Source organism: Hyaena hyaena, unplaced genomic scaffold, assembly GCF_003009895.1.
Source record: "Hyaena hyaena isolate Hyena2069 unplaced genomic scaffold, ASM300989v1 scaffold_521, whole genome shotgun sequence".
Lineage (NCBI taxonomy): Eukaryota > Metazoa > Chordata > Mammalia > Carnivora > Hyaenidae > Hyaena > Hyaena hyaena.
The window spans coordinates 460,052-483,081 of NW_024081153.1; the positions used below are offsets into that span (position 1 = coordinate 460,052).

The 23,030-nt window shown below is 38.7% G+C and overlaps 1 protein-coding gene across 1 annotated transcript in view; it reads left to right on the top strand.

Annotated features, from left to right (window-relative positions):
- The window catches only part of PATJ (PATJ crumbs cell polarity complex component), a 358,255-nt gene that overhangs the window by 227,310 nt on the left and 107,915 nt on the right, over positions 1-23,030 (top strand). Inside the window, exon 29 of the mRNA XM_039255282.1 lies at positions 10,871-10,962. Coding sequence (XP_039111213.1) covers positions 10,871-10,962 — 92 coding nt within the window. The remainder of the gene's footprint in view (positions 1-10,870; positions 10,963-23,030) is intronic.

Here is a 23,030-nt window from a genome sequence, read left to right on the forward strand (position 1 = left end):
CATGTCTTTGTGCAGTTGTTTGGATATGTGGCATAAAAAATATCAAATCATCTTTCTTCAGTGTTACACAAAATTTCCGCTCCTCTAACAGCTTGTAAAAGAAGTTATTTCCCACCCCCCAAATCTAGCAAACAGTGGATGTAATCAGACCATAGCCAATCTGCCAGGTGCAGGTTTGTTTGGTTTTTTTTTTGGTTTTTTTTTGAGTTTTCTTTTGTTGTTGTTTATTTACTTTGGAGAGAGACAGAATCAGAGAGACAATGCGAGTTGGGGAAGGGTGGGTAGAGAGACACACACAGAATTTGAAGCCGGCTCCAAGCTGTAGGCTGTCAGCACAGAGCCCTGTGTGGGGCTCAAACTCATGAGCTGTGAGGTCACAAGCTGAGCCGAAGTCAGCCACTTAACCAACTGAGCCACCCAGTTGCCCCAGATGCAGTTTTTTTTAATTGAAAGAAAAAAAGTCTTTACATATATATCATACATATACACATAAGGAAGTGACTGAGAAAACAGGCTACACTCTGGTGAGGAAGTTTTTGAAGATGATCCTTGGATTTTTATCTGCCTTCACCATTTTAGAATGAGAATTGAGTACTGGGGAATTATTTTGGAGAGGGAGGGAGGTAGCTGGGCTACGCGTGATTAGGATGAGTCGTTAGCCAAGTAGCAGGAGTCCCATGGCATGTCACCCATTCCAGCCCCTTACCTGTTGGAAAGAGGCTTTGGGACCAGGGGATGCAAGGTTGGATTCTGTTTCTGCACATGTCTTACCTAGAATCCTTATACAAGTCCCCAAGTTTGAGTCTCAGTGTCCTTGTTACAGAAGCACAGGAGCAGCTACCTTGCCTCCCTGTCATGCAGAGCACTGTGACAGTGCCAGACTCTCTATGAAATATGCTTTCAAAGCATCCAATGCACATGATCTAATCCTGACTCGGTAGGCTGCAGGACTGACTCACTGACAAGATTTGTGTCGGAAAAAAAAAAAATTCTTTTAAAGGAGAAACTGGAGTTGGGAGGAGGGGAGTTACGAACTTTGATGAAGTCCTTAATGATTAACTGGGTTTGTGGCTGTATCTGTGGGGGCGTCCAGGAAAATACTTTGAAGGCAAGAGGAAAAAGTCTAAAAACAGAGGGAATTGGAATAGAGCTCTAAGTAGATCATCGTATGAAAGAAGCAAACGTTAAGCTGGGCGTTAGTCGTTTGGGAGAGGTCTTGATTCATAGCATGTACCAATTTTTGGAAGAAGGGATTCCGGGTCAGTGGTCCGCCGAGTCCTGTTCACTCTTGTGACTGACAATACCGCTAGTACAGGTAGGTCATGATGCTTCAGCCTCCTAGGGAAACACGATTCCTTTGCAATATGAATGAGCTGTTAAGAGAGGGATTGCACTTCTGCCTTCATTTACATATTCCTTCCTATTTTGGTCAAATGAACCAACCTGTAGCAGCTGGGGCAACTTCCACAAAAACACTAAAAATCAGAGCAACATATAAACGTATTTCTCTGCTCACTTCCTTGAAGTCAATGTTTTTCAGAATCGTCAAGGTTTAGGACTCAAAAGAGCAACCTGTTTTGGGGTGCCTGAGTGGCTCAGTCGGCTGAGCTTCCAACTTCAGCTCAGGTCATGATCTCACAGTTTGTGAGTTCGAGCCTCACCTTGGACTGTTTGCTGACAGTGCAGAGACTGCTTGTGATGCTCTCTCCCTCTCTCTCTGCCCCTCCCCGACTTGTACTCTTTCTCAAAATAAACAAACTTTAAAAAGAACATCCTGTTTTCTGAATATATCAAATTTAGGGAGATGTGAGCTACATATTATTATTACTTTGCCTTTAGAAGGTTGTTCAATTTAGTTAGATTTGTTTGAGAGAAAATAAATCTCACACATAAGCCTTTCAAATTACTGTGTTCCTGTGGGAACGTTGTACTTCACAAGAAATAGATTACAGTGAAGTTGCACACCTCATTTCAGCACTGCGTTGTTAAACTGAATCCTTAAAACCTGCTCCTTTGCCCAAAGTATTAAATTATTGGAGCTTGATGTGTCTTGTCTTTTTGAGAAAACAATGTGACAATTTTGTTCAGAAATACTTTTTCTTTGGGGCACCTGGGTGGCTCAGTCAGTTTAGCATCCTACTTCAGCTCAGGCCATTATCTCATGGTCTGTGGGTTTGAGCCCCACATCAGGCTCTGTGCTGACAGATCAGAGCCTGGAGCCTGGTTCAGATTCTGTGACTTCCTCTCTCCTTTCCTGGTTGTGTTTTCTCTGTCTACTGAAAATAAACAAACAATTTTTAAAAAATACTTGAGAGAGAGAAAGAGAGAGCACACAAAAGCAAGGAAGGGGTTGGAGACTCTAGATGCTGGCGAGGATGTGGAGAAACGGGCACCCTCCTACACTGTTAGTGGGAATGCAAACTGGTGCAGCCCCTCTGGAAAACAGTGTGGAGGCTCCTCAAAAATTTAACAATAGAACTCCCCTATGACCCAGCAATAGCACTGCTAGGAATTTACCCTAAGGAAACAGGGGTGCTGATGCATAGGGGCACATGTGCCCCAATATTCATAGCAGCACTCTCAACAATAGTCAAAACATGGAAAGAGCCTACGTGTCCATCAACTGATGGTTTATCTATACAATGGAATACTACATGGCAATGAGAAAGAATGAAATCTGGCCATTTGTAGCAATGTGGATGGAACTTGAGGGTGTTATGCTGAGCGAAATAAGTCAGGCAGAGAAGGACAGATACCATGTTTGCACATATAGGTGGATTAGGACAAAGTTAATGGAGGACCATGGGGGAGTAGAAGGGGAAAAATAGTTGGGGAGAGGGAGGGAGGCAAACCATGAGAGACTCTTGAATGCTGAGAGCAAATTGAGGACTGATGGGGATGGGGAAGAGGGGAAGGGGGGTGATGCGCATGGAGGAAGGCACTTGTTGGGATGAACACTGGGTGTTATATGGAAACCAACTTGACAGTAAACTGTTTAAGGGGGAAAGAAAAAGCACAGAAGGGGCAGAGAGAGGGAGAGAGAGAATGCCAAGCACACTCCACTATCAGTGTGGAGCTGATGCAGGGCTCAATCTCATGACGACAGGATCATGACCTGAACCATTATCAAGAGTCGGATGCTTAACCGACTGAGCCACCCAGATGCCCCCAATTTTATTTTCTTATGGCAGTGGATATGTGTCTGTTTTCCATTTATCAGCATAATGATGGCAAATATAATAAACTTTTGCTGATAAGTATATGTTTTTCTATTTTTTAATCTATTTTAAGTATAGCCATCATAGACCTTTTAACTCCCAGATTTTTAGTCTTTTTAGGATAAATTTTTAGCAGTGAAATTATTAATTGAAAATAAACCTATAAAAAGATTCATCAAGTTATTCAAACAAAACACTTATTATTTGTTTTTTTCTGCATGAGTGTTATACTCAATAAAAGATTTTATTAAAGGAAAAAGTAAACCTATAGATTCCAGTGTCATGAAATGTAAACTATAGAGTATACTTAAAAGTAAGTAGGAAATGGGGCGCCTGGGAGGCTTAGTTGGTTAAGCGTCCGACTTTCGCTTGGGTCATGATCTCGCAGTTTGTGGGTTCGAGCCCCGCATCGGGCTCTGTGCTGACTGCCAGCTCGGAGCCTAGAGCGTGTTTCAGAGTCTGTAGCTCCCTCTCTCTATGACCCTCCCCTGCTCACGCTGTCTCTCTCTCTCTCTCTCCTAGAAATAAATAAAACATTAAAAAAAAAATAAAAAAAAAAAGTAAGTAGGAAGTAAGTAAGTAGGAAAAAAAAGTAGGAAGCAGGACTGTCAGCTTTCTTCATCAGGAGTTCCACTTACCTGAACTCTAGCTCAGTTTTAATAATAATTTTTCAACTGTTCAGAATAAATCCCTCTACTTTAATAAAAGTATGGGCACAGGTGATGGTGGTGGTGGGTATTATATTATAACATGATATTCAAACCTCAGGCAAATCTGTTGCTTGAACTAAATTTTAGTTTTTTATAATTAATATCTTTAATCCCAGCTTAAGTTAATTAACTTTGACTTCCAATTTGGTAAGTTTTTTGAGGAGATTTAATTGAGTTGCTCTCCAGCATAAATTTATATTCATGTTCAGTTGAACTATGGAAATTGAGTGATATTTTTGAATAATTAACTTTATTGAAACAAATCTCATTAAAGACCTCTTAAGTGAAAGTTTACGTAGTACAACAAAAGTATTTACATTCATTTACTTTTGCTGAATCTTTCTGTATTAACCCTAATTTTACTTCTTCTATAAACTGTAAAATAATGCAATTAAATATCTAATCTTTGTACCTAGATATAGAGAATTTATCTCAAAGAGTGCTTTCTGATTTTTTTTTCCTTTTCCACTACAGTAGCAGAAACCAATTCATGAAGGAAATATGAATCCCATTGAAAATCCATTATAATATGACTTCTGAGTTTTATAAAAACAGATGTTTCTTATTTGAGGCTATTGTCTGCAGTATCTGGAGCTGCTCTCATTTGCCCCTGTTCTCGTTGAACTAGAAATTCAGAATTTAGGAAAAGATGAGTTAATTTACAGATGCCAAAGTATTAATGTCTTTCTGGGACCAGGAATCCCTGAGCTTGAGATCGAAGTTACTGACCATGTGAGAGGGTCTCAGGAAGCACTCTTTGTCAGTATTCAGAAGAGGAAGCCAAACAGATGAGAAAAGCAGAATTGTAACTCAAGAGCATAGAAATCTCCTTTGGACAGAAAGCCTCTTCCTTTGTCATCTTCTTTCTTTTCTTTTTGAATGCCAGGATAAACTATTGAGTGTCCGAGAGAGCATAAAACTAGAAGATAAAAAGAGATATACCACTCGAATGTATAAATTAACATTTAGAATTAGGGGTCCCAGATACAGTATTGGTAGAGACTTTTTGATGGCAAAGAACAGAAATTAGTTCAAGGTGATTTAACAAAGCAGGGGAGAATTTATTGCAATAGCAGAACCTAGAGATTAGGTTGCCTGGGGACCTCAGGAAACAATGGCTTTTCCTGCTCCGTCATCAATGTGGTGGAATGTGGCCACCTCACAGAAGCTCAGAGAAGATGTAGAGAACCGTTAAAAATATCACTAAACAAGCATGAACTAGACTGTCCCAGAAGTAGGATATATGGGTATCGTAGAATGGGAGAGTTATAGATCTCAGTTATTAAGATAATAAAAAGATAATTTAGGTGTAATGGGAACACTAAATCAGAATTTAGGATTGTTCTTCCCACCAGTAAGAATAATAACAAAAATAAGGGCATATCTAAATAATTTATTACTCTTTTTCTTTATCACTGAGTCACCTTCAAAAAGAGAAACTTTGGGAAAGGCACTTATCTACTCATTTACTGGAAGTAAATAAAACATGATCATGTTATTTCTAATTTCTGGATAATCCGGATGATCACTCATATTCTAAAAGAATGGGAACAATATATATATATATTTTTTTTACAAATAGTTTATTGTCAAATTAGTTTCCACATAACACTCAGTGCTCATCCCCATAAGTGTCCTCCTCTATGCCCATCCCCACCATGGGAACAATATTTGCCCCAGAATGAAATATATTAGCTGTCTTCCTTTGACATGAGTCAGAAAAAATTTAAATGGTCATCAATCTACACAGTGTCTGCACAATGAGATAAAGGGTAGTAAGTATATATTGTTCAGGTTGCCATTTGTTTGCGCAAAGGGAAGTAGTCTTAGGGGACTCCACATTGCATTTAGGATTTGAAAAGCCTTGCAGTCAACTATCAGGCTTTCCTGTGTGCCTTGATTCTGACTTCTGTATCTCAGAGCTCTAGGACCTCAGACTAGCGCCTTCCTGTTGTTCCCACTCAGTTTATTTAGCAGACATCTTTATAAGGATAACTTTAAAAAGCATCTGATTTTTATGTGCACCATACAGATGTGACCTCTAGATGTGCTTTAGGATTATGGGATTTTAAAGAAACCGCTAAATCACCATGGGCAAATTGCTTAAATTCTTGGAATTCCACTTTCATCATCTGATGAAAGTACATAATACCCCAGTTGCTCTGAGATTTAAATGAGATGCTGTGCCCAAAGAGCTTAGGATAATGTTTGGTACAGACTAAGCACTTGATAAATGATAGCTGTTATTAATTAGAATTGACCTGAAAGACTTCCAGGAGGTATAGAGTGCTTTCTTTTTTGCCTACGATATACTTAGAAGATGCCCTACATCTGTTGTTTAAAGAATAGTGCCCTCAGAGAACAGCAGCTTCTCAGAAATAGAATAAGTGACAGTCTAAAGTTAATTGTGTATAAAATGCATCATATTCTTTCTAATTACTTACTGAATTTTCTCTGGAGTGTGTTTCCTTTAGTGATGAAGAAATACAAAAACTGCTAATGCAGTTGGAAGCTATATGTGCCTTTCATTTAAATAGTGCAGTTTTATATTAAATAAGATCTAAGAAAACACAAAAGAGATCTTCCTGTCTTAGAACTCACAGGCTGCTAACGTATTTCTGAAGTCAGAAGAGAGACTTTGTCTTAGATTTTTAAATCCATAGATCTGCATTTTCCTTTTTGATTTAATCCTGCTAAATCATATTTCACTCTGTCTTGAGTTTCTTATTCTGTTCCTGGTCTTGCACTGCAAAGCCAAGTTTCCCCAGGGGCCTCCAAGCACTGCCAGGAGCAGCTACCACAACAGTAAACGGCACAATTGTTGGCACTGGCAAAAACAGCCACAGCAAGCTAGCTTTTCTACAGCCTTTCTACAGTCAGAGCCTCTGAATGAATATTCACAAACAGCACCATGAAGACATAACTGCAGATTTACTCTCAGACAAATTAAAATTAACGACCTGCTTTCTTCATTTGGGCTGTAATTTTTCCCTCTTAGAATAATAGTACCATACATTTTATCCTATCAAAAAGGAAGATCACAGCTAAAAAGCAGGCATATCCATAAACATGAAACAGCTCAGTTTTCTGTATGTTCAAGCTTTTGCTAATAAAAAAGACTTTTTTAAAAAAAATTTTAATGTTTTATTTTTGAGAGAGAGAGAGAGAGACAGCGTGAGCAGAGGAGGGTCAGAGAGAGAGGGAGACACAGAATCCAAAGACAGTCTCCAGGCTCTGAGCTTTCAGCACAGAGCCCGACACGGGGTTCGAACCCACAAACCGTGAGAGCATGACTTAAGCCTGGACGCTTGACTGACTGAACCATCAGTCTAAAAAAGACTTTAAAAAGAAAAAAAAAAAATCTCAGCCCCTTTCGGGGCGCCTGGGTGGCTCAGTCGGTTAAGCGTCCGACTTCGGTTCAGGTCATGATCTCACAGTTCATGGGTTCGAGCCCCACATCGGGCTCTGTGCTGACAGCTAGCTCACAGCCTGGAGCCTGCTTCAGATTCTATGTCTCCCTCTCTCTCTGGCCCTCCCCTGCTCATGCTGTCTCTCTCTCTCAGAAATAAACATTAAAAAAAAAAAAAAAAAATCTCAGCCCCTTTGAAGACTGGAGCCCACCTCAGAGAAAGCATGGTAGCAGTTGATTAATGCAAGTACCACTTACATTCAGGGCTCTGCAATTTTGTATCTCTCACTGAGCACTGCTGTGTGCGAATACCAAGTGGAGGTCACAGTTCCTGCTCTCAGCAAGTTGAGCTCAGTTCAGTAAATGCCCGCCGCCTGCACTGGTGCTTACCACCTGACAAGTACTGACTGTACCGCGTCGGGTGAGGCATCAGGGCGACAAGAGAACATTTTTAAATCCAGTGCCGCAGGATTCGAAGACAGGAAGATTTGATAGGTCTGCTTTCTGAAAGTGGAGGCCAGACACAGTGGGGAAGACATTTGCGAATAATTACCTGAATGCCAGACTTTTGAATTGGGCGTATTCTACATGTCATCTCATTTTTCAATTGTGATTTAAAGAGCCTTATTTGTTGTTCATTGCAAATGAGAGAGATCGAGAAATAGGGTTTGAAAAAAAAAGTGATCATGGCAGACATACTATTTTGTAACTAGGTTTTACTGTTTAGTATATCTGAGCATTTCCTATGTCATTATTCTTTTTCACATGACACTTGATCATTTCATGATTTAACCATTTTTTTCTCTTATAACAAGTTAGGTAATACAATATAAATATTAAAAAAATAAAACCACGAAAGCACTAGGAGAAAACATATAATTTAAGTGGTGGGCACTTCAGGGGCGCCTGGGTGGCTCAGTTGGGTGAGCGTCTAACTTCGGCTCAGGTCATGATCTCTCAATTTGTGAGTTCAAGCCCCACATCTGACTCTGTGCTGACAGCTCAGAGCCTGGAGCCTGCTTCAGATTCTTTGTACGTCTCTCTCTCTGCTCCTCCCTCACTTGTGCTCACTTCCTCTCCTTCTCCCTCCCCGCCCCCCCATCAAAAATGAACATTAAAAAATGTAAATGGTGGACACTTCAATATATACACACACAGACATATACATATATGGTTTTTTAGACAGCAAAATTGAGGAGGAAGATAGATTTCCCACATGTCCCTCATAGATTACCAACATCCCCCCTCCAGAGTGGTGCCTGTGCTATAGTTGATGCACCTGCATCAATACATCATCATCACCCAAGTCCGTAGTTTGCATTAGGGTTCACTCTTGGTGGTGTACATTCTGTGGAACTGGACAAATGTGTAATGGTATGTGTCCATCATTATAGTATCATACAGAGGATAGACACATTTTTAAATACATGATATTAAAAAAGGTAAAAACCTTGGCAGAAAATATGAGTGATTTTGAACACTCCCAAAATAATTCTTTGTGTATTAAGGTTATTATAAATAAAGTCAGTTAAGCATCTGGCTCTTGGTTTCAGCTCAGGGCATGATCTCACAGTTCATGGTAACACAGAGCCTGCTTGGGATTCTCCCTTTGCCCCCGTCTCTCTGCCCCTACCCCCTCACTCGCATGTGCATATTTTCTCTCTCTCAAATAAGTAAACTTCAAAAAAAGATGATTATAAATAAAATTTAAAGGCATTATCTCCTATAATTCTCACAACAGTTTTATGAAGTAGGTGCTTAAATTACTTTTAAAAAAGAGGAAACTGAGGCATAGGGAAATAGTGTGGAGGTCAGCGGGTTTCTGGGAGGTTGATTACCTTGGTGAAGAACAAAAGCTGACAGAATGAGGGGCCTAGTGAGAAGGTAGTTCCAGTTTAGTCTCTGCAACAGGCTTTGTTTGATGTACATCCCCACTTTACCACTTCAAGATGATGGATGAGCTCCATTTCAGATAACCCCATCCTCTGTTCATTTCCATGCACTTTCTAATTAAAACTGCTATGACAAAAACCTTTTCCAGGTATATCTTCAAACACAAAGTTTCAGAGACCTCAAGGACAGACAAATGATAGTTACAAAAAACAGAAATCCCTTTTTACTATTCCTTATATAGTGTACTGTACTGTCTCTTAAATAGACAATTTCAAGGCCTCCGTTAAATTGACACAGTATAAATCATTAACTAGTTATTTAAGAGGAGGAGAAAAGCCAAAACTGTGTGAGCTATTATCAATTGGATCAACTAAAAGATTGATTATGACTGTCATCATAGGTTGTCAGTGGGAAAATCTGGAGTAAAAAAATTTAGAATGTCAATGTTTTTAGAGCTTATTTAGGCAAACTCAATCAAGTTAAAACCCCGCCATATCTTGGATAAGAGCAGATGGCTCACTGATTGTGTATAGTGAAATGTTTCCATACAATTGATCTAAAATTTGATTTAAAATGGGGATATAATATCTATCTCCTCTAGAGTAACAAAATTTGTGCTATGTAATAACCTTGACACATTTACAGAATCGTGTTTAATGGGCCCTCCAGAGCTCTGGTGAACACCACAGTTTGGTCTGTTTTCGACATTTTTTAGAAATCTGGAAAGGCTGTAGGAAATACATCTATCATAAAGTTTTTGCATTTAGCTCAACTATTGCTCTCTCGAGGTTTAGCAGAAGGTTCAAGGACTGTATGCTCTTGATTAACTTCATTCAAAACTCAATTTAAAGATTTTAATAGCTATTTGGAATTAGTATTTGAATCCATACTACAAACAACATTAAGATTTTTTAGCATTAAGTGACGAAAACTGAGGACTGATGGATGTGGGAGTGTACGGGGGGATGGGCATGGAGGAGGGCACTTGTGGGGATGAGCACTGGGTGTTATGTGGAAACTAATTTGACAATAAACTATTTGTAAAAAAAAAAAAAAAAAAAGATTTTTTAGCATTAAGGAGCCCTATATGGACCCACTTAAAAATAAATGGACTTCTGTGTAGCAACATGGATGGACCTTGAGGGTGTTATGCTGAGCGAAATAAGTCAGGCAGAGAAGGACAAATACCATATGTTTGCACGTATAGGAGGATTAGGAGGAACTTGACGGAGGACCAAGGGGGAGAAGAAGGGCGGAAATGGTGGGGGAAAGGGAGAGAGGCAAACCATGAGAGACTCTTGAATGCTGACAAAAACTGAGGACTGATGGATGTGGGGGGAAGGGGGGGATGGGCATGGAGGGAGGGCACTTTGGGGATGAGCACTGAGTGTTATGTAGAAACTAATTTGACAATAAACTATTTGAAAAAAAAAAAAAAAAAGAAATTGAAGAAGACACAAATAAATGAAAAAATATCCTGTGTTCATGGAAAAAAATAAATAAATAAATGGACTTCATTGTTTAATTCCAAGTAAATACACATATTTGTATAAATGTATAAATATATACATGTATATTTTTATACAGATTATACATGCATATTGCATTTTTACAAGTGCATTTTATTTCTTCCCCATTAGATAAACAATCAGATCCTGTATGGAAGAAGCCACCAAAATGCATCTGCCATTATTAAGACTGCCCCATCAAAGGTCAAGCTGGTTTTCATCAGGTAAGATAGATATATACGTACATACATCTGGTTTTCTAAAATTAAAATATCTTTAAAAATAAATAAAATCTAAGATTTCTTCTGGAGATGTTATTATTTTCTAAGACTATATTTTATCTTTGGTTTGTCTCACAAAATCACCATATCCTAAAAATACATTTTCCTTTTTTAACTGTCACTTTAAGGAACATTTGGATTGTTTCCATTTTGAGGCTTTCTTGTTATTTACATTTCATATGATAGAACTGGTAGTTGAGGCTAGTATTTGTATTTCTGTTTTAAATTCTCTTCCCTTTCTGGAGCTGATTATCCTGTCTATAAATAAAATAGAGCCTTCTAGCTTCCTTCTACCTGTCATCATCGTGTGAACGTTTGCTGACTCATTAATGTCTTCATCCCAGAATGGGCAGGAAAGCAGAACCCAGGAACATATAAGGAGCTTCATGTTAAGAGTGCTAGTGTGGGGCGCCTGGGTGGCTCAGTCAGTTAAGCCTCTGACTCTTGATTTTGGCTCAGGTCATGATCTCAGAGTTCATGAGGTCGAGTCCTGCATTAGGCCACGTGCTGACATCATGAAGCCTGTTTGGAGTTCGTTCTCTCCCTCTCCCTCTGCCCCCCACACACTCATGTTCTCTCTGTCTTTCTCTCAAAATAAACTTTAAAAAAAAATCAAATGCTGGTGAGAAATCCTGAGGGGAGCAGATGTGAACTCTGCTGTCTAGAGTCATGTGTTGTGTTTGGGGTTCCACATTTTCCCGTGCCCTGCCTGCTACTTGACTGAGTCCTTTTGGCATAAGCAAGTCAGAACTGGGAATTCTCCTCGGTGGTAGTTACTATTGCCTCGTCAGCAATGGAATGTTTTATTCCTTTCATTGGGCCAAAATAACTGATGAATCAGGATTATCATTAAGTGATGTAACTAACCTTGTATGTTAACTGTCACTGTTTCTTTTCCTTCCAGGCCTCAGGTATGCTCTATAAAATGGGAGTCATAAAGCACATACCTCATTCACTGTGACATGTCAAAAATTTGAAATGTTGAACACTTTCTCATGTAAAGACTGAAAGAGTGTTCAATGGTATTTATGACATTGATGATCATTATTCCTCTTCCTACTGTTACTAGTTATTTGTCAGTAAGAGCTTTGCATTCCCAAGGACCACTGGGATTAAGGATAGTTTTATTCCCAGATATGGGCACTAACAAAAGGGATCGAAGTATTCCTTCCCATGCTGTCACGTGAGCCTCACAGGATGATGTTGTTGCTTTCCTCCTGAAGACATCGTGCATTGGTACCCTTTTCTCCTACTCGGTGGTACTTCCTGGGTTTCCGGGTTTCAGTCTTGTTTCCAAAGGCAGAATACTTTCTCCTTCTCTTCTGTCTCTGTGTGTTACTAGGGCCCACCTCTGGTTCACTCACCTTGGAGTCCTACGTTAGGTACCAATCTCCTTTTTGGGTTTCTCTGCCCTTCCTGTTGCCGGAGGTTACAAATAGGAAGTAGATGCTGAGAACATGAACAGACCTGAGGAAAGGTCAGCCACTCAGAGAGGAAGGTGTCCATCAACAGACATCTGTGGAGGCTTGAACACTTTGCAGAGTCCTGTGAAGATGCCATGAGCAGGCGCACGCAGCACTCACCCTTGTCTGCACTTAGTGCTCAGCTCATGTTGACACTTCTGCAACTATTACGGTTATTAACATCGCAGTCACCTCTTCACCATCTGTGGGGCTTTTATCACCCATGCTGGGTCATCCCACTTTAAAGAGAGCAAAAAGAAAATTGAATAGGATCCAAAGGAAACTGTCTAATGCAATTAAGTAGTTGGGAAATAGAATCCTCCTCTTTTAAGAAAGAAAGGTTACATGATTTGAAATTATTTAGAAGACAGAAGAGAAAGCTGAGGAGAATTTTAATCATAGTAATAAAGCCCCAGTAATTTAGTGTCTGCTGATTTCAATTTTGATTGTTCAGAAGAGATCAGAATCAAAGAAATAATTTGTTCAGTAAATTAGTGGTATAAGCATGATTGAGGATGTCGCAGAATACTTATTTACTAGAAGGGATTTTAAGCAATTTGGAAGTATCACTGTACATTCAAAACATGTAATCTAATTGTGAATCTTTCTTAAATTATAGTACACTATAGCACATTGTCGACGTTCAGAAAGCATTATTGAATAAGTTTCCTTGCAGCTCCTTCTAAGCAATTCCAGATTATTTATTCTCCAAAGGCAGCAATCATAGTAAGTCAGTTTGACTGATTTTGTGGATTTAAAGATGACAGAAAAAAAGATACATATAGATAAATGTATTATTTTAGAAAATATTTCTCGTATTTAAGTCCCTCTCCTCAGTACTTTCCCAAATAATCTAAGTTGGGGCAAATTTACCTATCTTCCTTAGTAGAGAGAAAATAGATGTAGGCGTGATTCTGAATAATCTATTGTCCTATCCACTTTGAGACTGTAAAGGAAAATTAGTTTAAATTGAATCAAGACAGATGTATGCACTGCTGACAACCTTTTGTTTGACTCAGTAGATATGTATCTGATAATTTGTGTGCCAACATTTTATTAATTACTGCTTCCATTTCCATAAGGGAAGGAACTATTCATCTGACTGAGAGCTCTTACCTAAAGTGACGAATTCTCTAAAGCAAGCCTGAATGATAAGTCTAAGTGATTAAAAGAGGAAACCCTGATTCACCTGGTCTGGGCTTGAAACCCAGCTCTAGAATACCCCAAGTGTATGAATTTGGTCAGTTTCCAGATCTACGGTATGTAGATAAAATAGCTGGCTCATAGAGTTTTCTAATGTCTTAATGTGTATAAATTGTCTGGCAGTATGGGCTCAGCAATGTTTGCTGCTATGGTGATGAAGATGATGATGATAATGGTGGCAGAAAAAGGGAAGGAAATAAGAGGAAAAAAGAAGTTAGAGATAAGGAAAGAGGAGGATAAAGATTAACCACTCCTTCATATGTATTTTGTATCATTCCAGAATCTGGATTTTTTTTTTTTTTGGTGAAGCACATTCACAGTTTAAAAATTTTAATTAACATCATAATGATAAAAAACACAGAAGAGATATAACTATATATATATATATATATATATATATAGCTATCGTTATATAAAACTTTTTTTTTTTTAAAGAGGGAGAGTGTGCATGAATGGAGGAGAGGGACAGAAGGAGGGAGAAACTTAAGCAGACTCCGTGCTCAATGTGGAGCCCCATGTGGGGCTTGATCCCACAACCCTAGGATTATGTCCTCCTCTAAAATCAAGAGCAGGATGCTCAACCAACTAATCTACCCAGGCACTCTTATATAAAACCATTTCTAATAAATGTTAGAATAAGAGACATGGACACAACCTGCCTAAAACATCTCTTTTAGTCTTGTGTCTGCTGCTGCTGCTCCCCCATTCTCTCTCTCTCTCTCTCTCTCTCTCTCTTTTTAAAGTAAGTTCGACTTGAACTCATGGCCCTGACATCAAGAGCATCAAGAGTTCCATGCTCCACTAACTGAGCCAGGCAGGTGCTCCTCCTCCTCCTTTGAAATGATGACCTAACATTCTAACAAGGAGTACCATTTAATGAAAGAATGTATTATAAAGAGAAGTCTAATTAACATGAATTAATCCCCATGCCAATAAAATAGAATAGGTTTTACTGAGGTGAATAATATCAGAGAGTGTCATGATATAAAACACGTAAGGAAATAAAACATAGATCCATCATTGCTCATCTGCTGTGCATGTTACCAGTGGGGGTATAATGGTAGGCTGGTGTCCTATTAACATGTGGTAATCTGTGCATTTTAGTTGTTGCCCAATGTATCATCCTCTCTCCTTTAGACTGATTATCTAGTTCATCACTCAATTAGATACATTTTTCAACCTCTGCCTATAGGTTACCTCCTGCAGACTATTGGTACAAGAACTCTAGTTGTGCCTATTTATTTAAGATTTGTGCCACATCTTAAAGCAGTTCAATATTGATTTGCTATCAAGTTTCAGGAAGTTAACACTTAAATAAGCTCAGCACAACAGGTGCAATTATATTTTAAGCTGCCGAATTTATGCTATATAATGTTACTTTAAAAAGTAATGTTTAAATGAAATCTGGCCATGTGTAGCAACATGGATGGACCTTGAGGGTGTTATGCTGAGAGAAATAAGTCAGGCAGAGAAGGACAAATATCATATGTTTGCACGTATAGGAGGATTAGGAGGAACTTGACGGAGGAACAAGGGGGAGAAGAAGGGCGGAAATGGTGGGGGAAAGGGAGAGAGGCAAACCATGAGAGACTCTTGAATGCTGAGAAACAAACTGAGGACTGATGGATGTGGGGGGGAGGGGAGGATGGGCATGGAGGAGGGCACTTTGGGGATGAACACTGAGTGTTATGTAGAAACTAATTTGACAATAAACTATTTGTAAAAAAAATAAAATAAAATAAAATCACAGGGAAATAAAAAAAAAGAAGTAAAATATCTGCAATGACAAAAAAAAAAAAAGTAATGTTTATAAATTGTACTTCTTTCTAGGTAGTGCTTCTATTTGGTAATATTTCCTTCCTTAGTTGAAATTATTGATTCTCTGTGCATTTCCATTATAGAGAAATTTTTGGCTCGTATGCCTCAGCAATTTTTTCCCAAATTTATTGACAATTGAGATAAAAATGGGAACTAGCCACAGATTTCAGACTATGATTAGCAGTAATCACAGAAGGCTGTTAAAATATGCTGCAGGCAACATTTTAATTAACTAGGGCCTTTAGTCTATAGTGATACACATTTGTGTGATCACATCCTTGTCATATTCTTTTAACACTTGTATTTATTCATATACTAATTGATATTTAATTCACAAGAGGTCTGTGAGTCATTAGTGAAATTAGCAAGTTGCTGCTATGTATACATGACTTACATAATCACTCTTCCCACCCTTTTTTTCCCCCAAATTAGATTTTGGACAATCTGGTAATCATGTACTTGTGCCTATGACATATAGGAACTCTGGTATACTAAATTATTTCACAATGGATAATCCAGATGCATTTTACAATCTTGAGTTCTTGCCATATACCACACATTCAGTTCTGTGGGTTTTCCTGTTTGACATTATCCCCTCTACACGAGCACTATAACTTAAGTATAGGAGGAGAGCTATATTAATACCCAAGAAAGAATGAATTGCTGTATCTGGCAGTGCAGGGATCCGAGGAGATTAATGATCTTGCCTGCAGCTCTTGTCATACCTTCCCCCACTACTGAAAATTAAATGTCATGTATAACAACTCACTCTCCATTACTTAATTACATGTGGAAAATGTGTACTGTTATAAAAACTCCTGGGGCTAGGGGAGGCCAAGTGAAACTGAACCCCATGGAAAGATTTAGTGCTGGCTGTCAAGCCCTACTGACTCAAAGTGAACTCACCGTGGGAGCTACCGTACAGTATTGATTGAACGTATGTCTTGTTTTTGTCATTAAAAATATAGTTTGGCCCGTTATCCTCTGGCCATATCCCTAAAAGATGACATTGACTTGAAATTAATGTGAATGTCACAGTCATCTGTGGAAGAAGTCCATCTGAAGAAGCGAATTGAATGTAGTCCTTACTATGCTCTTTATATCTAAATAAGAGGGGGAAAAGATTGTGGAAATAAACATGAGTTTAACTTTCATAAAGAACTATTCATGCATTTATTCAACAAGTATTTGCAGGGTGCCTCCTTGTGTTTGGGCTGTGAAGTCCATGATACAAAGACTACAGTCTCTACCTTAAAGGAGGAGGCAGAGAATAAGCAGTGTGATATCACTTCATCCAGTGATAAAGGTGCTGGGTACTTTAAGTATGTATAGAAGACACAGTTACCCTAACCTTTGGAGCATTTGGGAGAGTATTACAGAGAAAGGTGCTGAAGCTCAGACCTGAAGGATAAGTAAGCAAAGTTATAGTATGTTCAGAAACCCAAAGGTTTCTGCAATTGGATATTATACACAATGTACCTGAACATTGACTTCTACAAGTAAAGCATTGGATGAGTACAGCTGTGTACATCACCTGCTTTGAAATCCATTAGGAAGCATTCTTCTGACTCTCATGGACGATATAGAATGCAATGTCCCTTTTCAAATACACAATAAAATATCATCCATGAGATAATGACAAGATTTAAGGAAGAGGCCTGTCATTAGCACTAGGACTTGCAGGAGGAAGGAAATTAGAGACACTCTTCAGTTTCAAAGCTCTTCGGTTTCTGTGTTTTGTGGGACCATATGGTAGACCAATGTGAGTCTCTCAGGTGCTCTGCAATGCTGACTCTTTCTTAATTTCTTTGGTGCTTGTTTATTGTACTACCCATTTTAAAGAGAAATTTTAATTATTTATTGATTTTATATTTGTAAGTAGAATTTATAAGCCTTTTAGTTCAAGAACAAGGTAGAATAGGAGTGTTTTGTGTTTTGATCTTTTGTCAAGACATTGGACGTTGACGAGAAGTGTTGTTCCCTTTGACCTACTATGGTAACCTTGGGAAGTAGTACATTTAGTCCAGTTATGATTCCATTGGGTGGATTCCATTCCTGGAATCATCATGAAAGCCTGTGGCATATTCTTTTGAATATCCCCAGAATCCATAACTTTTCCCTTTTTTGAAGGTAATTGGAGCTAGTCAATCTGAAGTGACCCAAAATTTTGCAGGGCCTTTCATGAATTGGATGAATTCAATATATTAGATAAAGTGTTGCTACCAAATTTTCTTGCATGACTTATAAAGTATCTTTGAAAATCAATTTTATTTCATTATTTTAAGAAATTGGTAATTTCTCCTTTTCTTTGTTACTCCCCTTCCTAATGTAGAACCAACTTGGGGGAATTATGACTATATTTGTTTAATTTCTTTCAGCACTCCAACACCTAACTGTGTCTGGGCAGGCTTTCTTTCTTTCTTCCTTCCTTCCTTTCTTTCTTTTTTCTCTTTTCTTTTTTCTTTTTCTTTTTTGGCTGGTCGGTACTTCACCATTCCTTGTAGAATGTCTATTTCCTTAGGTGGACTTTCTTTTCAAAACAAACACGCACGCGCGCACACACACACAATGCATGTACTATGGTGGAACAGTAAAAACAGTACATCTAGATGCCTCTCTTCTTCTGCGTAACTTCTGAGATGTGGTCTAGGGTTGGTCATGTGACCTAAGCTTAGGCAATATGATACCTTTGCTTAGAACAGGAAACAAGTAATGTGAGTGATTTTATACAAATGGCGTTTATTCATGAAACCACAGGGCCTTTATGGGGGGGTTCCTGCTGTGACATCATTCTGTTTTCCTGCTTCCTTGTCCTCTGGAGGCCTCTTAGTTCCTATATGTTCCAAATCTGATCATGTAGCCTGCGTGTGTTTTGTGAGATCCCTGTATCCCTTTAATAAATTCCCCTTTGCTTTAGTTGGTCCAAATTCATTTCTCTTGCTTGCTGCCAAAGAATCTTAATGGATGAGAAGGGTGATTAAAGTGAGCTATCTGAACAAATCATGAGCAACCAGAGTAAGATAGTTGGTTCCTTCTGCACATTTTTTGTCACCTGTAGGCTTTTAGCCTTGATTCTAACAAGTTTTTATTCTTCAAACTTCCTTAGCAAAGCACTAGACCCCTCAGCAGGTCTCCAGGGAGGATCTCCAGGATGACTTGTTTCCATTGCCAAACCATTCACTGGCTCTTGAAATGAGATTGGATTACCATGATTATCTCAAAGGAATCAGGCAGGATTTATCCTGCATTTTTACCTGGAGTGGGAGACGTCACCTTTCCCTTATAGTGAGGCTGGATATCTGAACATCATGAAGGCTTTCCTAGCCAGGATAAAGAGAGGCATGGCTGAGGGTATCTACTGCATTATCTTTCAAAAAGAGCCTCCATGAGCTTATTAGGCTAAGTCATCACGTCAGTCCAGTCCCAAGCTCTCCACATCAACCCTCCTACCAACCTGCACTGCCAGATACTTTATGGGCCACCTTTTCCTCTGCACAACTGACAACAATTATTTAGAACTTGCCTGGGGCCATGTTTGTGAAATGTGGGTCTGCATGCTGACTTACTCCCAGCAGCCCTCATTAGTGGCATTGTTTGTAATGCCAAGTAAATAAAGTTCATAATTCTGTCATTGGTCATTTAGTTCAGATTCAGCATATTGCTATTTTGGTGGTTTCTCCCAATTGGAAATTGAAAACTATTCAGTCTGTTCATAGAGTTTGAAACATCTCCTGGAATCTTTTCAGAAAGGAGTTTTGCTCCCACTGAAATATAATGATGTACTTTGTTTTATATGTTACTTCTGGTTCATTTATATTGAGCTTTCCTAGCCAAATGTTAATTCATTGTCATGTCCCAATTAATAAAGCAAATGTAGAGTTTATTTTTTCTGTCCTCAAGTGTCTCACTTCACTATATTTAGTACAATCAGAAAGTAACATCTAGGCCTCTTTAGCTATGTTCATGTATTCCTCATTATTTCAGCTTCTGTGTATATATTTAAACACTGTGCTAGGCACTAGAGGGTAGTTGTAATCATTTTAGAATAGACTTTTTAAAAGATGACATCTGCCTATTCAGCTATCCTGGCCAAATTCAGGCATATAACTTTTGTTTTTCATACAGTGCTCTTTGTTGGCATAAAGTATAAGACCTTATAGGTTTAGTGAAAGTGAATTTCCAAGTGGCAGAACCACAGTAGTCTGGAGACAATAACGATTTTTTTAAATGTTTTTTATTATTTTTGAGAGACAGAAGGAGACAGAACACAAGTGGGCGTGGGGGAGGGACAGAGAGAGAGGGAGACACAGAATCTGAAGCAGGCTTCAGGCTCCGAGCTGTCAGCACAGAGCCTAATGGGGGGCTCGATGAGATCATGACCTAAGCCGAAGTCAGATACTCAATCAACTGAGCCACCCAGGCACCCCGACAATAATGATTTTTAAGTGACGTTCTAAGTAATTCAAATATATACTCTGCACACTTTGTTGTTGTTTTTGTCTTGCTTAATTTTTTTTAATTGTAGCGAAATATGTGTAACATGAAGTCCACCATCTTAACCATTTTTAAGTGTGCAGTTTGGTGGCAGTCAGTACATTACACTGTTGTGCAGCCATCACCACTATCTATCTCCAGAACTCTTTATATCTTGTAAAACTAAAAATCTCTACCTGGTAAGATAATAACTCCCCATTCTGCTTTCCCTACCCCACAGCCTCTGGCATCTACCATTCTACTTTCTGTTTCTGTATTTAAATATACTAGGTAAAGGAGCCTGGGTGGCTCAGTCGGTTAAGCGTCCAGCTTTGGCTCAGGTCATGATTTCCCAGTTCATGAGTTCGAGCCCTGCATCACAGTCTGTGCTGACAGCTCAGAGCCTGTAGCCTGCTTCAGATTCTGTGTCTCCTTCTCTCTGCCCCTCCCCCACTCACACTCTGTATCTGTCTGTCTCTCTCAAATAAATAAACATTTAAAAAAATTTTTAAAGTATACTAGGTACCTCATAAAAGTGGGATTAGATACCATTTATCCTTTCGTTACTGGTTTATTTCGGTCACCATGTTTTCAGGGTTCATCCATGTTGTGGCATGTGTCAGAATTTCCCTCCTTTTCAAGGCTGAATACTATGCCAGTGTTTGTATAGACCACATTTATTTATACATTCACCTGTCAAGGGGCACATGACAGGGCTGCTTCTACCTTCTGACTCTTGTGAATAGTGCTACTATGGATGTGAGAGTACAAATGACTTCAAGACTCTGTTCTTCTTTCTTCCGGATATATATACCCAGAAGTAGGATTACTAAGCCATATACAGTAATTACGTTTTTAATTTTTTGAGGAGCCATCATCCTATTCTCCATAGCAGCTGTACCATAGGGCATCCTACCGACAGTGGACAAGGGTTCCAGTTTCTTCACAACCTCGCCAACACTTGCTATTTTCTGGTTTTTTTGATAGCCATCCTATCGGGTGTGAGGTAGTATCTTATTATGGTTTTGATTTGCATTTCTCTGCTAATTAGTGATGTTGAGCATCTTTTTGTATGCTTATTGGCCATTTGTACATCTTCTTTGGAGAAATTTATTTTCAACTGTTTTGCCTATTTTTTAATAAAATCAGGTTGTTTCATTGTTGAGTTGTAGGAATTCTTTATATATTCTGGATATTAAGCTCTAATGAGATACGAAATTTGCAAACATTTTCTCTCATGTCATAGGTTGCCTCTTCATTGTGTTGTGATCTTTGATGCACAGACATTTTTCATTTTGATGTAATCCTGTTTGTCCATTTGTTGTTGTTACTTGGGCTTTTCGTGTCATATGCGGGAAATCATTGCCAAATTCAATGACACAAAGATTTTCCTCTGTAGTTTCTTCTAGGAGTGTTGTAGTTTTAGCTCTTACATTTAGGGCTTTGATCCATTTTGAGTCAATTTTGTATATGGTATAAAGGAAAGATTCAACTTTATTTTTTTACATATGAATATCGAGTTTTACCAGCACCACTTGTTGAAAAGATCATTTTCCCCGCTGAATCCTCTTGGCATCGTTGTTGAAAGTCATTTGACCATACATGTGAGAGTTTGCAGGGCTCTCCTGTTTCATTGGTCTATATGTCTCTTATTATGCCAGTACCACACTATTTTCATTACTATAGCTTTGTAGCAAGTTTTGAAATCAGGAAGAGTGAGACTTTGAACTTTCTTCTTTTTTAAGATTGTTTTGGCTGTTCAGGATCCTTTGAGAATTCATATGGATTTAAGATGGGACACAGTCACTTTGAAAAGATGCAGAAATGCTCTTTGGAAAGATCTCTGACCATGATAAATGAAAATTTAAGACATTCTACCAACACATATACATACCACCCATTACATCAGATTTTCTTTTCCTCATTCATAAATTGCTGTTGTAGGCTCATCGTGCTTTCCTGAAGGATACGTATGTTCTTTTTTTTTTTAATTTTTTAAAAATTTATTTCTAGGAGAGAGAGAGAGACAGCATGAGCAGGGGAGGGTCAGAGAGAGAGGGAGATACAGACTCTGAAATTGGCTCCAGGCTCTGAGCTGGCAGTCAGCACAGAGCCAGACGCGGGGCTCGAACCCAAGAACCGCGAGATCATGACCTAAACGAAAGTCAGACGCTTAACCGACTAAGCCACCCAGGCGCCCCTGGATACGTATGTTCTTATTGTAGCCTGCTAATCTTCCTTTTGACCATAATTTGGTGTGTTCTTTTAGAGGTTATATTGGAGAGAGTATCCCATATTTATCCTAAGGAAGTAGTCAAGAAGTGTTTGGATTAATGCTTCAAGGAACGTGGTAATAAAATCATAAGAAATTTACGATTTGAATTCTACTTACAACTTTGACGGAATGAGCAGTAAGTGTATAGAGTTTTATCAACAAATCCCTGTAAATAACATGTATGTGCTTCCAAAATTGCAATGAAGTATTCCTGGAAGAATGAACTGAAGCTACTGAGAAAAGCTATGTAAGTGGTTTAGAAATTCAGAGGAGGGAGAGTTACTGTTGGAGACATGATTACAGCAAAAGCTGGTTAATGTTACCTGGGTAGATTTACATAGGAAAGAATTATGTCCAAACTGCATGAACAAATTTAAATCAAGCATTTATCAAGTACCTTCGTATGTCAGATGCTAATAAGATCATAGAATTAAGTAAGAAGTTCTTTATGAACTCCTAAGTCATGCAAATAAATAATTATGCATCAGGTAAAACAAGCACCTATCAAGGGATCGCTGTGATGTTGAGTTATTCAGATTGCATTTCCAGGCTTATTTAATGGGAGTGTTTTTCACAGTTGAGGAGGGAGGAATTTGGATTGATTTGAGACATACAGGAACCAGAACAAGGAAACCAGTAGCCTCCCTGTTGCCATAGTACAGACAACTTGAAAAGTACATGAATTAGGATGGGGCCATGCTACTGGAAAAAGAGAAGAAAGAATGAAGTCTAGAACAAAACCATCAGACTTAATGATTTCTTTGGATATGAAGGTCAAT